General features: G+C 39.7%; 1 protein-coding gene across 1 annotated transcript; it reads left to right on the forward strand.

Annotated features, from left to right (window-relative positions):
- Positions 1-338: 338 nt before the first annotated feature.
- On the forward strand, positions 339-9,487 carry LOC123092666 (chromosome transmission fidelity protein 18 homolog). The gene is made up of 24 exons (XM_044514482.1): positions 339-621; positions 709-1,023; positions 1,125-1,186; positions 1,471-1,608; positions 1,701-1,964; positions 2,056-2,142; positions 2,600-2,701; positions 2,775-2,840; positions 3,089-3,199; positions 3,276-3,337; positions 3,427-3,471; positions 3,560-3,633; positions 4,378-4,445; positions 4,539-4,607; positions 4,817-4,914; positions 4,995-5,076; positions 5,262-5,340; positions 5,415-5,502; positions 5,571-5,724; positions 6,105-6,296; positions 6,375-6,434; positions 8,151-8,404; positions 8,493-8,598; positions 9,254-9,487. Exons 1-24 carry the CDS (start codon positions 432-434, stop codon positions 9,305-9,307), a joined length of 2,820 nt encoding a protein of 939 aa, XP_044370417.1. The 5' UTR covers positions 339-431; the 3' UTR covers positions 9,308-9,487.
- Positions 9,488-13,140: the final 3,653 nt, after the last annotated feature.

The following is a 13,140-nucleotide window of genomic DNA, read 5'->3' on the forward strand; positions in this document are numbered from 1 at the left end:
AAGACGTTTAGTATGTTGGAGGGATGTAGACCATCAGATCGTAGGATTTGACGAATAGAATGAATTGGTTCTCCGCTCTTTCGTGCTTTTATAGGGTAATAGATATATATGACTACATACACCCCAACAGCCTAAAGAACATGCCCAGCATGCTAAACGTGACGGGCCGGCCCATTTACTAACTGTGTCCTGCCTGGGCCGAGGAGCGAGGCACACGGGCCGAAACGACACGGCCCGTCTAGTAAACGTGCCTGTGAGGGCCGTGCCGGGCCGGCCAGTTTGGCCAGCTTGGTGTCACCACAAAACCCCCACTCGCCGGAAAAAGGCGGCAACGCCCTAGCCCACTCTCATTTCCCCGCCATTTCCCGCTATCGGAGCCATTCGCTTTTCGCCGCCGCTTGGAACTCCGCTGCGCTGCGTCGGCGACGGAGATGGCGGCCGACATGGAGATGCCAGATCCGGAGGAGCTCGAGTGGATGGAGAGCAACGGCCTCCTCCCGGAAGAAGAGGAGTACGCCTACTTCGACGACCCCGCTGAGGGCTTCCTCCCGGCCGCCGGCGACGCGTGCAAACCGCCCGCCCCCCCGCAGGAGACCGCCACCTCCCCCGCAAAGCCCGCAGGTACGCATCACTCTCCATCTCTATAGACTACGAATCTAGGCCTCGATTGTCTCGACTGCTGATTGAATCGACTAAATCTGTACGAAGATGAGGTGTCGGACGCCAATCTGAAGCGGCCTCCCCCTCCGCCTCCGCCGGAGCAGGAGGAGGACAGGAGCAAGAGGAGGAATGTCGATCGGGTGGATTCGGTGGACGAAGACTGGCTGCGGTACTCGCCCCCTCCCGCCGCCGAAGCCGTCGCCGAGAAGATTGTGTCGCGGTTCGCGTCGGAGATCCAGGGGGACTCTATGCCCGTCACAGCGCCCAACGGAGAAAGAGTTTATGCCAAGCTTGCGACGGAGAAATTGGTTAGCGAAGTAATTGAGGGAACTGGGCGAAGGACTTCAATTTCCAACCACGATGGTTAGTTACTAAGTAGTGTACTTCGATTCCACGCTCTTAATCATTTCTCCCTAGAATGAAGATTCGTCTTGCTTTACTTACTGTTTTTTTCTCTTCTGCAGGGCTTCTCCCAGAATCATTTCATTCGTTGACTATGCAAGCGGAACAAGAGGCTCTAGCAAAGGTACACATGTGAGATATATGTGCAGATCATTAGCATGTAAATAGATACACAACCGGATTGTTTTCCTGCATCATTATAGTCTGGTCAAGTGAGCAGTGGCTATGATAAGCAAGCAGTGAACTAAATGGTAGTTGGGCAACATAGGAATAGGTGCCCACTAGTCACTATGGTATTTATTTTAATTTAATGGTTTCTTAGGAAGATACATTAATCCCAGTGCAGTGTTGATTGCTGCAGCAAGTTAATACATATCTTAGTAATCCATCTCTGTAATGTGTATGAAGGCCTTGATGGAAAGCACAGAGGCACAGTATGTCGAGGGTTGTCCGTTGACTCCAATAGTCACAGAACAACTTTGGGTGGAGAAATATGCACCACACTCTTTTACAGAGCTGTTAAGTGATGAGCACACAAACAGGGAGGTAAATAGCCATCCCATTTCCTTAAGAAATGTGTTTATCAGTGTAGAGCTGATCTGTAAGAATCTTTGCTTTGCTTGATGTTCCTCATCCAGGTACTTCTATGGTTAAAACAATGGGACTCCTGTGTGTTTGGGTCCCATATCCAGGGTACAAGTGATGATACTTTATCCGCCTTACGTAGACATTCTTGTACCATTCAAAAGAACTCAAGTAGCAGAAGTTTCTTTTCCAAGAGCAGGGGAGCCTATGTCATGGGTCAAGATAGCATGCCCCAAAATACACCTGGTAGCAACTCAGAAGATTTGAAAAGCACCTTTCACAAAAAGCCTTCCGTTGATAACGCACCAGAACAGAAGGTGGGTTAGTACTAGTGTTCTGTGTCTTATGAAGATGACCGCAAGCTGTGCTAAGCAGTTGCTGCATTTGAATAACCTCCTGATGTTGCAGGTGTTGCTACTATGTGGTCCAGCTGGCCTTGGGAAGACAACACTTGCTCACGTGGCAGCTAAACATTGTGGTTACCATGTTGTGGAGGTCTGAATAGGAACAATATTACTTGTTTATTGTGTGGTAGCTTCTATGTGATTCGATTTGATGAGCAATATTTAGGCACTTCCTATAGGAGCATACATCTTTTAGTGGCTATATGATTAGTGGATCTGATATATCTGTTGCATCCTTCTGAATTGTCTTCAGTTTTGTTACGCATCATCTAGTCACAACTGGATACCGCTGGATAGGTTTTTTATATTCTATACACTGTAAAACTGCAAGTATTAGTCTATTACGCCCCTTTGAAGCCCATGGTGACATGTTGTTTAGCAAGATTTCCTCCAAATTCCTTCTAATGTCGCCTCTTGTTAGTTATGATTGGTGGCTACTTTTGCTATCGGTCTATGGGCTGGCACTCATTTTTTTTTGCGGGGGGCACTCAGCTGCTTATGAATACAGATTCTGGGCATTGCTTATGTTAAGTATTACATACATGCAGATAAATGCCAGTGATGATCGTTCTGCTTCATCCATTGAACCAAAAATTCTTGATGTAGTTCAGATGAACTCTATCATGTCAGATTCCAAACCTAAGTGTCTGGTGAGTTAACTTATGCTACCAGACTGTTAAATCACTTTCCCCACATTCTGTTAAGGTCTGCTAGCATGTGTAGGTAATTGATGAAATTGATGGAGCGCTTGGTGATGGAAAAGGGGCAGTGGAGGTTATTCTAAAGATGGTAAGTTGGCTATTTTCTTTTAATAATAGTGCGTTCGCCTGGTCATGAGCTTGAGATCTGTTAGCTATGATACCATATTGAATCGTCTGCTCAATATATTTCAACAGTTTTCTTATATTCTTACTTTTGTTAATTGAATAATATTTTGCATTGCTGTGTAGTTGAGAGCCGAGATAGGCTATTCTCCGCAACATAGTGCATATGAACGTATTTCTGTGATAATGGATGATTAACTCTTTTCGGTGCAGATCAATGCTGATAAGAACAACAATTCTGACAGAAGCAATGGAGCTGAAGAAACTCAAGTCCAAAAGGCTTCCTCAAGGAAAAGTCATAGAACAGCAAAACTACTGAGGCCTGTAAGCAATGATGCTGTGCTGCCACCTTCATTTTAATGCCTTCACATTGTATTCATTCATATGATATTATTTGTAGGTAATTTGTATATGCAATGACCTGTATGCTCCAGCCTTGAGAAAACTACGCCAAGTAGCCAAGTAATGTTTCCTTCCTCGTATTTTTTTATAGTTCCGTGCAGTCCTAAAATTGTTTAAACTTTCTTATAAGGATTGGTTTAATTTTACAGGGTTCATATTTTTGTGCAGCCAACGATTAGTCGTGTGGTGAACAGGTAATGTAAAGGCACTTACCGAATAACATTCAACACATTCTATTTTAGTATGGTACATTTTGCTCATAAATAAGTTTTGCTTGTTTAGGCTCAAGTACATATGCAAGAAGGAAGGATTCAAGACAAGTTCAATTGCTCTTTCTGCATTAGCGGATTATACTGGTACAGTTTCTTTTGCTCCACGCAAGCCATAACTATGCTTAATATTGGTGCATAATGCTATTCCCATTTTGTAACAATAGCAGAACCAAGATACTCTAGTCTATCAATGGACATGCAATATCTCCTTGAGTGATAATACTTGTACTTCTGGAATTCTAGTCTTCTTCTTATGTTTAAACGAACCAATAATTGTTTACTCCTACAGATATTTATTTAGCTAAATTGACTAGATTTTTGACCAACCGAGCACCTACATGTCTCATTAACTACTTTAGTTGTGTAACAAAACTCAGCATCTGCTGAAACATATTATACAACTGCCATAGTAGCTTTGTTTACTTTCATCCTCCTAGCTTGTCTGTTCAAATTAATTGGATAACTATATCCTATATTTGTGAAATTAACTTGATATATATATATCTATATTTGTGATGCGTTTAACTAAAATATCTTTATATGCTGGCATACTTTGGGGAACCTGTTTTTATGCTTTTCAGCACTCAGGATCTTCACCGTAGTTTATTCGAATTCACTCTTTGCAAAGCTTTGTCTTAATTTAACTTTTAGTCTTGGACCTGAAACCTATTATTTTGCCATATGTAGTGCTACTTTTGCTTGTATTATGCACTTATTTATACAGAGATGGATGAAGGAGAATTGCTAGTACATGCATAAATTTGTTTTATACATGAGATGACTGGTTGGCCTCATAGACTGTACTAAGTGAGCAAAGCCTCCATGCAGAATGTGACATCCGATCATGCCTGAACACTCTTCAATTTCTGAACAAGAAAAGAGAGGCACTAAACATTGTAAGTAAGCTAATTGAGATGGCCACCTGCTGGCTGATGCTACTATTTAACTGATATAGAGTTCAATTCTCATTGCTCTGTGTCATTGAGCAGTCAGGGTTTGATTCACAAGTCATTGGAAGGAAGGACATGTCCAAAAGCATCCTTGATGTTTGGAAACAGGTCTGATGTTTTCTTACTGCAATTATTTTATTTTCTGCGGATGCCTTCATTGTTCAAGCAATGAATGTATAATCCCAAACTTTCAATATTGGTACTGAAATTGTGTGCCAAGCATAAGTTCAGAAGGCAACCCATATCATGCATTGCTGTAAAAAATAACAATACATTTGCTCATTGTACCATTTAATGATAACAAGTTTGCTTCTCAGGTTCTTCAAAAGAAAAAACTCAAGCGGGCGGAAATGGCAGATTGTAATGTGAGCGGAGACAAGGACATTGGCTCTCTGTTCTCACTCATATCTAACCGGTAAAATTTGTTTTGTACATTGCACACTTCTTCTATATGGGCTTGGTTCACTTTCTTATCATGTCATGTTCTATTTGCAGTGGTGATTATGATGTTACTATGGATGGGATTCATGAGAACTTCTTAAAACTCTCTTACCATGACCCAATGCTGCACAAGACGGTATAAACTCTTAATAATCACAAATTCGTATTTATCATGCACCCACAGTTCAAATTAAAGTAGAGCCAAGGGCCAGAGCCTGGTGTGTGGACCTTGTACACTCACCACTGCACCTCCTTGGAGAGTTCATCAATTTCTTGCTCTGTAAATATATTGTACATACTGTAGACCAAACCACCTTGCAGGTGAAATGCCTTGATGTACTTGGAGTTTCTGATTATTTGACGCAATATGTTTACCGAACTCAGCATATGTCACTCCAAGGTAGTATCTGGCTGTTTATTACCTATTTTTAATAAATGTTGGACTAACTTAAAGAGTTTACCATTTTATTTCAGCATATCAACCTCCTATTGCCATCACTATAAGCCGTATCGTTGCTCAAGTTGAGAAGCCAAATATTGAGTGGCCGAAAGCCCTGCAAAGGTTTTTAGTTTTTAACACATTTATAGCTAATAGCTATCCATCAGCGGGTTAATGTGGATATGTTTTAGGTGCCGAACAATGCTTTTGGAAAAGAAGGACACATTGAAGACCTGGCAAAACCGAATGCCACCGCTCATTTCAAGGCACCTGTCAGTGGAATCTTTTGTTGGAGACATTGCTTCCCCCTTTTTACATATTCTTTCGCCGTTGAATCTGAGACCTGTAAGTTCTCAATCACCTTAGTGTTGTGTTCCAATGCTCGATTTTCTAACTTCCCTATTGGCATTGGCATGCAGTAATTTATCTGCTCAGATGCACCTTGGTTTCTAAGAAAAAATAGCTATCTGCACCATGCCCCTACCCCAGAACATTCTATAGTCTAGTGATGCACCCACAATAAGATGGAATTAATGCATCTGCCAGTCTACCTACAACAATTTAGCAACCAAGTAAGGAGTCTAAGTTCCTGATAGGACCCTATGCTAATCCAAGTTCACTAGTTTTGAACACGGGGATCTTACATCGTATTGCAAATTTTTATATTTATTTTCTTTGTATATTTCCATCCCTGTTAGATTTCTAACTATACATGGCATGATCAGGTGGCACTGAATTTGATGTCAGAGAGGGAAAAAAATGAACTTGTGCAGCTAGTTGATACTATGGTTGCTTACTCGGTTACATACAAAAACACAAAGTTTGAACCTCAAGAAAGGGCAAATGGATCTATTGTGCCTATGGATATTCCTTCACTTTCTTTTGATCCTCCAATCAATGATATCATAAGCTTTAAGGTTCTTCCCAACTTTTTTATTCTTTTTTTTCACAGTTCTCTCTTTTCTCACTGTACCTGACAAAGATGTTGATGTCAGGATTATCAATCCGAGCACATTGGTCTCTCTTTGGCCATGAAACAGGTCTTGGTGCACGAGGTGAGCAGTAGTTCCAACTTCTATGTTTGAAACCCTTAAGTTCTATATTTCTTGCTTAGTGCTTGCCACCTTAACAATTCCTTCACTGACTGCAACTTCTTTGATATGAGAAACCAAATATTGACCTTTTTATTTCTATGAAATCTTTTCCAGCTCATCATTCGTTTCCATATTTTCCTGGAAAACTATCTTGAACCTGTATGCATGAACTGACCAGAGCATATTTTGATTACATTATTTGAAAAACTGGCTGTGACCATACGACTTCGGGTTAGGAAGTTATCTGCAGAGAAATATGTATTCCTCCGTTTTTATTTACTACGCGTATTAGGTTTGGTCAAAGTCAAGCTTTATAAATTTTGACAAAGTTTATAGACAAAAATATTAACATATACAATAACAAATCAATACCAGTAGATTTATTGTTGAATGTACTTCCACTTCATATAGATTTGTTATGGTAAATATTTATATTCTTTTCTGTAAACTTGGTCAAATTTTAGTAAGTTTGACTTCAGTCAACTCTAATATGCGAGTAAATAAAAACGGAGGGAGTATTGAGGACTTCCAAATGCCAGCAGGTTTTTTGTTTGTATCTAGATCCATTACTTGCTTTCTTTTGGGGGGCTGAGCTTCTAGTATAAATTATCTAGTTTAGGAAAAACTCCATTTTGAACCCTGAACAATTGTGCTTGGTTTTACCTGAACCTTAAACTCTCGAACAGTTTGTATTAAGTCCTGAACTTTCTAAAGTAATTAATATGATCCCTAGACTGGTTTTGAAAAGTGCTTTTGTATTTCAGGGCTTTCAGAAAATATGAAAAAAAATCCATGTTTGTAGGAAATGCTATCAAATGATAACCCTGCGAAATTCATAAGTATGACAGTTTGTATCCTGTGCAAAATTGATAAGAGTTTATTTATCTTTTGTTTTCATTTCTAATGCAACACATGTGATCAAATTTGATGGTTTTTTCTGGTTCTTACTTAATAGCGCACACCACACCTGTGAATTGTTTTAGGTTTTTGAGAACCTTGGAAGATAAAGCCACTTTCCAAACCTCAACCCGGTTATTTCTAGTAGCTTCACAAAGTTTCTGAAATAATTGGAAATTGATGTGCATGCAGAAATCTATTTAAAACAAAATAGTGCCTTACATACAAAATCTATTTATCTCAACATTTTTGCACATTACAGGTAGTCATATTTTATGATGAAAATTTGCAGGCTATAAATTCCTGGCATTCCGTACATCTTTTTGTTTTTTCACATTATCTGCAATCCCCAAAATGCAAAGCCACTAACGAAAACTGGCTAAGATTCAAGTTGAATGGTTTTACAATGTATAGGGTTTAATTTGAACAGTTTTGCCTATCACTTAGGAGTGCAGCGTTGTAAATTTGGGGTGTGGTTCTTCTTAGGGCTTGTACATATCTTTCTTCTATCAATGCATCGAGATGCAGGGCTTTTGTGTTTTCTTGTAAAAATGGTTTATTGAACAGTTTGATAGTTCAGGGTTCTAATTGGACTAGACACCATATTTTAGGGTTCAAATTGTTTTACTTTTTTACTTTAGTTGGCAGTTCCATTTTTTTACAATCCAATATGTATTCTCTATAATTTCTGTTATCAGGGGCCTTTCATGTTTGGAAATGCCACACTGGGCACACAAAAGAGACTATTCTATTGTTATTGTTAACACATGTTTTCTGCAGGTAGAGAAGCAAAAAATCATCAAAGATAGTGCAGGAAAATTGTTGAACCAAATTAATGAAGGAGTTAGGAGTGAAGTTCCAACAACTACATGCCAGAAAACAGCGACTGGTACTGCATGTGATACTTCTCAGGGTAGCTCTAAGGGCAAATCATCTACACTTCCAACGCAGCTAAACTCAGCCTCTAGTTTGAGTGGTAAAGGTCTTGCACATGCAAAGAGACCCTCAAGTCACCCAACTGATTTCTTTCAAAGGTAACACATCAGTTATCATTATTTTCAAACGTGACTGCATATTCAAGGCATTGATTATGAAGCTACCTCTTTTCCTTGACAAAAACAGCTTTAGGAAAGAAAGACCAGGGGGTGCAAAGACTCATATTGATGCTGGGCAGCAAGGAGCAACAGTTCAGAGGGATTTGCGCCCGCTTATCTTCAAATATAATGAGGTTTGTGTGTTTTCATTATGGTACCATGATTTCTGCAGTGATCTAAACTTGGATCAATGTACAATCATCCTTTTGCGCTCATTATCACAAGCAGGAAAACAGTGGCAATTTTGTAGAGTCATAAGATATCGCCTTCTTCTTAACATCAACAGTACATTAGCATAGCTGTACTGCAAGCCCTCATGCCCCTAGAACTAATTAAGCAGAAAGCTACACAAACAGTAATATTGTAAACTGGCACATTGTCCTTTTCTTTAGAAGTATTCCCTCTGTACACAAATGTAAGACGGTTAGTTTAATTTAAACTGCAAAAACGTCCTACATTTGTGTACAGAGGGAGTACCACATTATGTTTTATGTTGGCATAAAAGCTACGTAGAACGCAATGTAGCTAAGAGTACTTGTTCCATTTTGCATATCGAATTATGGAACTAAGAACTGTTGGTATGGCTAGTCGGTGACATGGTGCTTGAGAGTGGTATGACCGCTGGAAATTCCTTGTCTACGAACTGTTCCAGTGTGATTTTGTTTTTCTGATAAATTTCTCGACAACCTTTATGCCTTCACCCTGTAGTTCTTTTGACCCAAATGACCATGGGACTCTAGATGCTTCTTGTTCTAGCATTGACATTATTATGCCTGTTGTTTTTTGCAGGGCTACACAAATGCAGTTAAAAGGCCAGTCAGAGTTCGCGACCTTCTGCTCTAGCTAGGTCCTTTCGGTTTCTTGCACATTGTTATGTAAAGTATGTAAAGTAATGTTCTGTATTCATTCTGTCATATTTTTTTTGTTAAATATATTAAGCTAATAGGTGGATCTAAACTGAAACACAGTAAGTCTGTACTAGCTTGCAAAGTCTTTAAAAGAATTATTATTAAAAGAAATGAATTGCAAAACTAACACCGCAAATGTTGTATGGAAAAAATGCTGACATGAATATGCTTCAAGGGCTAGTTTGTTATTGTCTGTTTATACTGAAGTTATGAAAACAGTTACACCTAGCAGTTTGTTTGTCAGTTCAAATTGAAGTTAGAAAATATTAGTATGCTATGGACACTCTTTTCCCATTAGATTTTTAAAGAAAGAAGTTTTTGAAAGAATTTTCTATTAGTTGTGATGGAAAAGTTTCTTTGTGTCCAACTTAGACTTAGAAAAAGAAAGCTAACTGATTTAACACTAGAGTATATGGAAGAGGTTATGTTAAATGAGATTGTCATAACTGCGGATATTGTGTTGTTCCATATTCATTGACGAGTCTAGTCTCAAGGTTTGTGGTGGGGTGTGTCTGTGGTTGAACACATGAATAACACAAGTACCCCCTCCATTCAGAATTAACTGTCGCTGAAATGAGTGAATCTACAACTAAAACATGTCTAGGTACACTTATTTCAGCGACAGCTAATTCTAGAAGGAGGTTGTAGTAAAGGAGACACCAAGGTAATACTCACAACCCACAAACGTTGGGGCTTGTTTGATGCACATGGAGAACTATGGGATCCTTGCCCAATCATAGGAAAGAAAGGCATGCGGTATACTCAGGAATTTTGTTGGTCAATTTGGTTGTGGCCTCACTTGGGCCCACTTGACTCGTGGGATGAGTTCCTCATCTCTCTCTTGCTTTGCCTCTGCTTGCAAACCTGTCGTTGCCTTGTTGTCTCTGTCCTTGTTGCCTATGCTGCCAATGGCTCCTCACATCGACTCCTCTCTCTTAGGTTTCAATCCTTCTCTTTCTACAAGTAGTGAGGATCCACTCAAGCTCCTTTGGTGCATTCGATGAGTGCAACCCTAGATGTGCTATCTTCTGAGAGATTAGTGACGCCTGGTAGTTCTGATGATAACTTCGCAGTGGTGACTACATCATGCATCAAAACATCAAGGCAAATGGCGGCATCGTCGTAGAGATGCATATGCCATCGCGCGGGGGGGGGGGGGGGGGGGGGGAGGGTTTGCATAATGTGCTCCTTTGATTTGCTGTAGACTTGTTGTTTGACCTTGGGCTGGATGCCAACAAGAATATAAGATGCATATATGGTGGAACTGATGCTTGGTGTTTTGCACTCGATCTTCCTCCTCTACAGAGTCCCAACTCTCATCCATCTCTCTGGCAAATGGTAGTTGCACCGGCCGGCAGCAAGATTGTAAGAGCAGTTCACCCTAGAAAAAGTATGTACAGTTCATCAGAGAAGAAGTTATTATCACCCGCTCCTCCCAAATGGTGAGGCAGATTTTCCTCGGGGTTTCGCTTTTGCTATGAATATTCCACCCAGGGCAACCCTTCCTTGGGAACATCTCCCATTATGGGCAAACAAGGCCTTAAGGTACAATGATTAGTCACACAGTTATATGTGACCTATGGTGTCAAAGGAGCATAAGTGCCCCCAAATAATATTAAGTGGAAGCTTGACTTGCCTTGTATCTAAGGAGGTTGGGCACACCACAATTTCTCAATACTTTTTGTTGGAAAATATATGTATATACTCTCTCTGTTCCTAAATATTTGTCTTTCTAGAGATTTCAACAAGTGACTACATACGGAGCAAAATGAGTGAATCTACACTCTAAACTATGTCTATATACATCCGTATGTGGTAGTCCATTTAAAATCTCTAAAAAACAAATATTTAGGAACGGAGGGAGTATATCATATGCATGTTGTGTTGCAGGGACCACATCATTAGAAACCTTGTGTTTTCAAGAAACTCACTCAAAGTAGATCTTTTACCTCGTTTGTCTTTTTCTTTTCTTTCATGTACATATAAGAACTTGTGGTCGATGTGTTTATTGAGTGTGTTTATTGAGGTTGCTCTTCATTTTACCTCCTTCAATTGGCTATTCATTGTCCTGATATATATGGTGGGACTTTGTACAATTGTTTAGTCTATTCTCTATTGGATGTGGCTAATGATTTGGTGAAGCCATACACTCATGTCCTTATATGCTCATGTTCGTTGGACTAGTGATTACTTCACCAACATGGAAACAACTGCCATATGTTTTGTAGATTCACTTTTCGGTGACTAACAACGCGACCAAATATATGGATTTGACATGTCTTCGTTTAGCTTTTGCACCTGGTGTCTGCACTTAACGAGCAGATTGCTGGGACTTGGCTCGTAGTGAAGCAAGTTAGCAAGGAGTATCAAACATTGGACAAGACCATGTCAGCTTATCTTGCTAAGGTGTGAAAGCTGGAGAAACTCATCAGACTTGAGGTCAAGTACATTCCAAGAAAGGACAACTTCCTTGTCAACAATCTTGCTTGCCTAAAGTCCTCGTGAGCTCTAGGGCCAATCTACGTCTTTGTAGGAAAGTTCTTGAAGGTGTTTATAACATGTGATGATGACATATACAAAGGAGTGATGGTCACAAAGACCACTAACTTGGGACGACGCTGGGATAGATGCTCCAAAAGGAGCCGTAGAAATGCCTGTGTCATCACTTGAATACAAATGTTCGTGGATGGACACTATTTGTATGTACCATCGAGTGGTTCCATAAGAGGATGCACTGTCCTAGCAAATTTTCGGTATGCAAGATGTACCTTGGTTGATGGTGTTGTTTATCACAAAGACGCTCACGAGTGCTCATGAATGATATAAGCGGATGGTTTGGTGTCAAAAATTGGCATTCCATATTCCATATTGGCTACTAATTGGTTGATTACAAAGTTGTCATACCCATCTCACATAAGTTACCAATATTTGACAATTTTTGATATTGGCAATATTTGGCAGTGCCAACATTTGGCTAGCCAAATATTGGTAGCAAACCAATCATGCTCGATGTGTTTGAGTGAAAATATATCTACCCATGGAAATCCAAGGAGGGATGTGCATAGCCGACACTTATCTTAGAGGACACCCACCATGAGAATAAGGGAAGAATACATTAGCTTATCAAACCTCAAAAGAATGAACAATGATTTCATAGTTTTCTCCGAGTGCATGAAAAAATTGAAGACGCGTGGAGCTTGAACAACTTTGTGAAGGCCTCGTTGAGCATTTATGGGAGCTCTATGGTGGCTAAACTTCTTCATGTTTAAGTTTGACACATTTTGATTGCTATATTCAAATGTGAATTTCAAAGTTGTGGATTTGAAATGATGTTGAATTGCGTGTGGTTGAATGTAATTATTTTTATTATTGTGATGATAAAATAGAGATGTATGCCTATGAGTCTCCTCAGAAAAGTTACTTTCGTATCATGAGAGATTCCTTTACTAAGCATACCTTAGATGGTTATGTCTTTGTAGTGGAACCAACCTTAAGTTCTAAACTTAGCATGGATGCTCGTATTTTCTGGATTTATTTTACGTTCTTAAGTGCTAATTTTCTAATGATATGATGTTTTCCGTTAATGTGAGACGTCTGTGAAAACTTCGTCAATCTTAAAATCCACTAACTCAGTTCTTAAAGATGTTTGTAGAGATAGAAAGTAAGTATTACGTACGTGTGTATCATCTTTGTTTTTACTGTGTTTTTAAAAAAAACTTCTTATCGAGTACCAGAATGGAAAAGTCGTCTACTCGTCGGGCAGCACAA

This window comes from Triticum aestivum, chromosome 4B (genome assembly GCF_018294505.1).
Source record: "Triticum aestivum cultivar Chinese Spring chromosome 4B, IWGSC CS RefSeq v2.1, whole genome shotgun sequence".
Taxonomy (NCBI): domain Eukaryota; kingdom Viridiplantae; phylum Streptophyta; class Magnoliopsida; order Poales; family Poaceae; genus Triticum; species Triticum aestivum.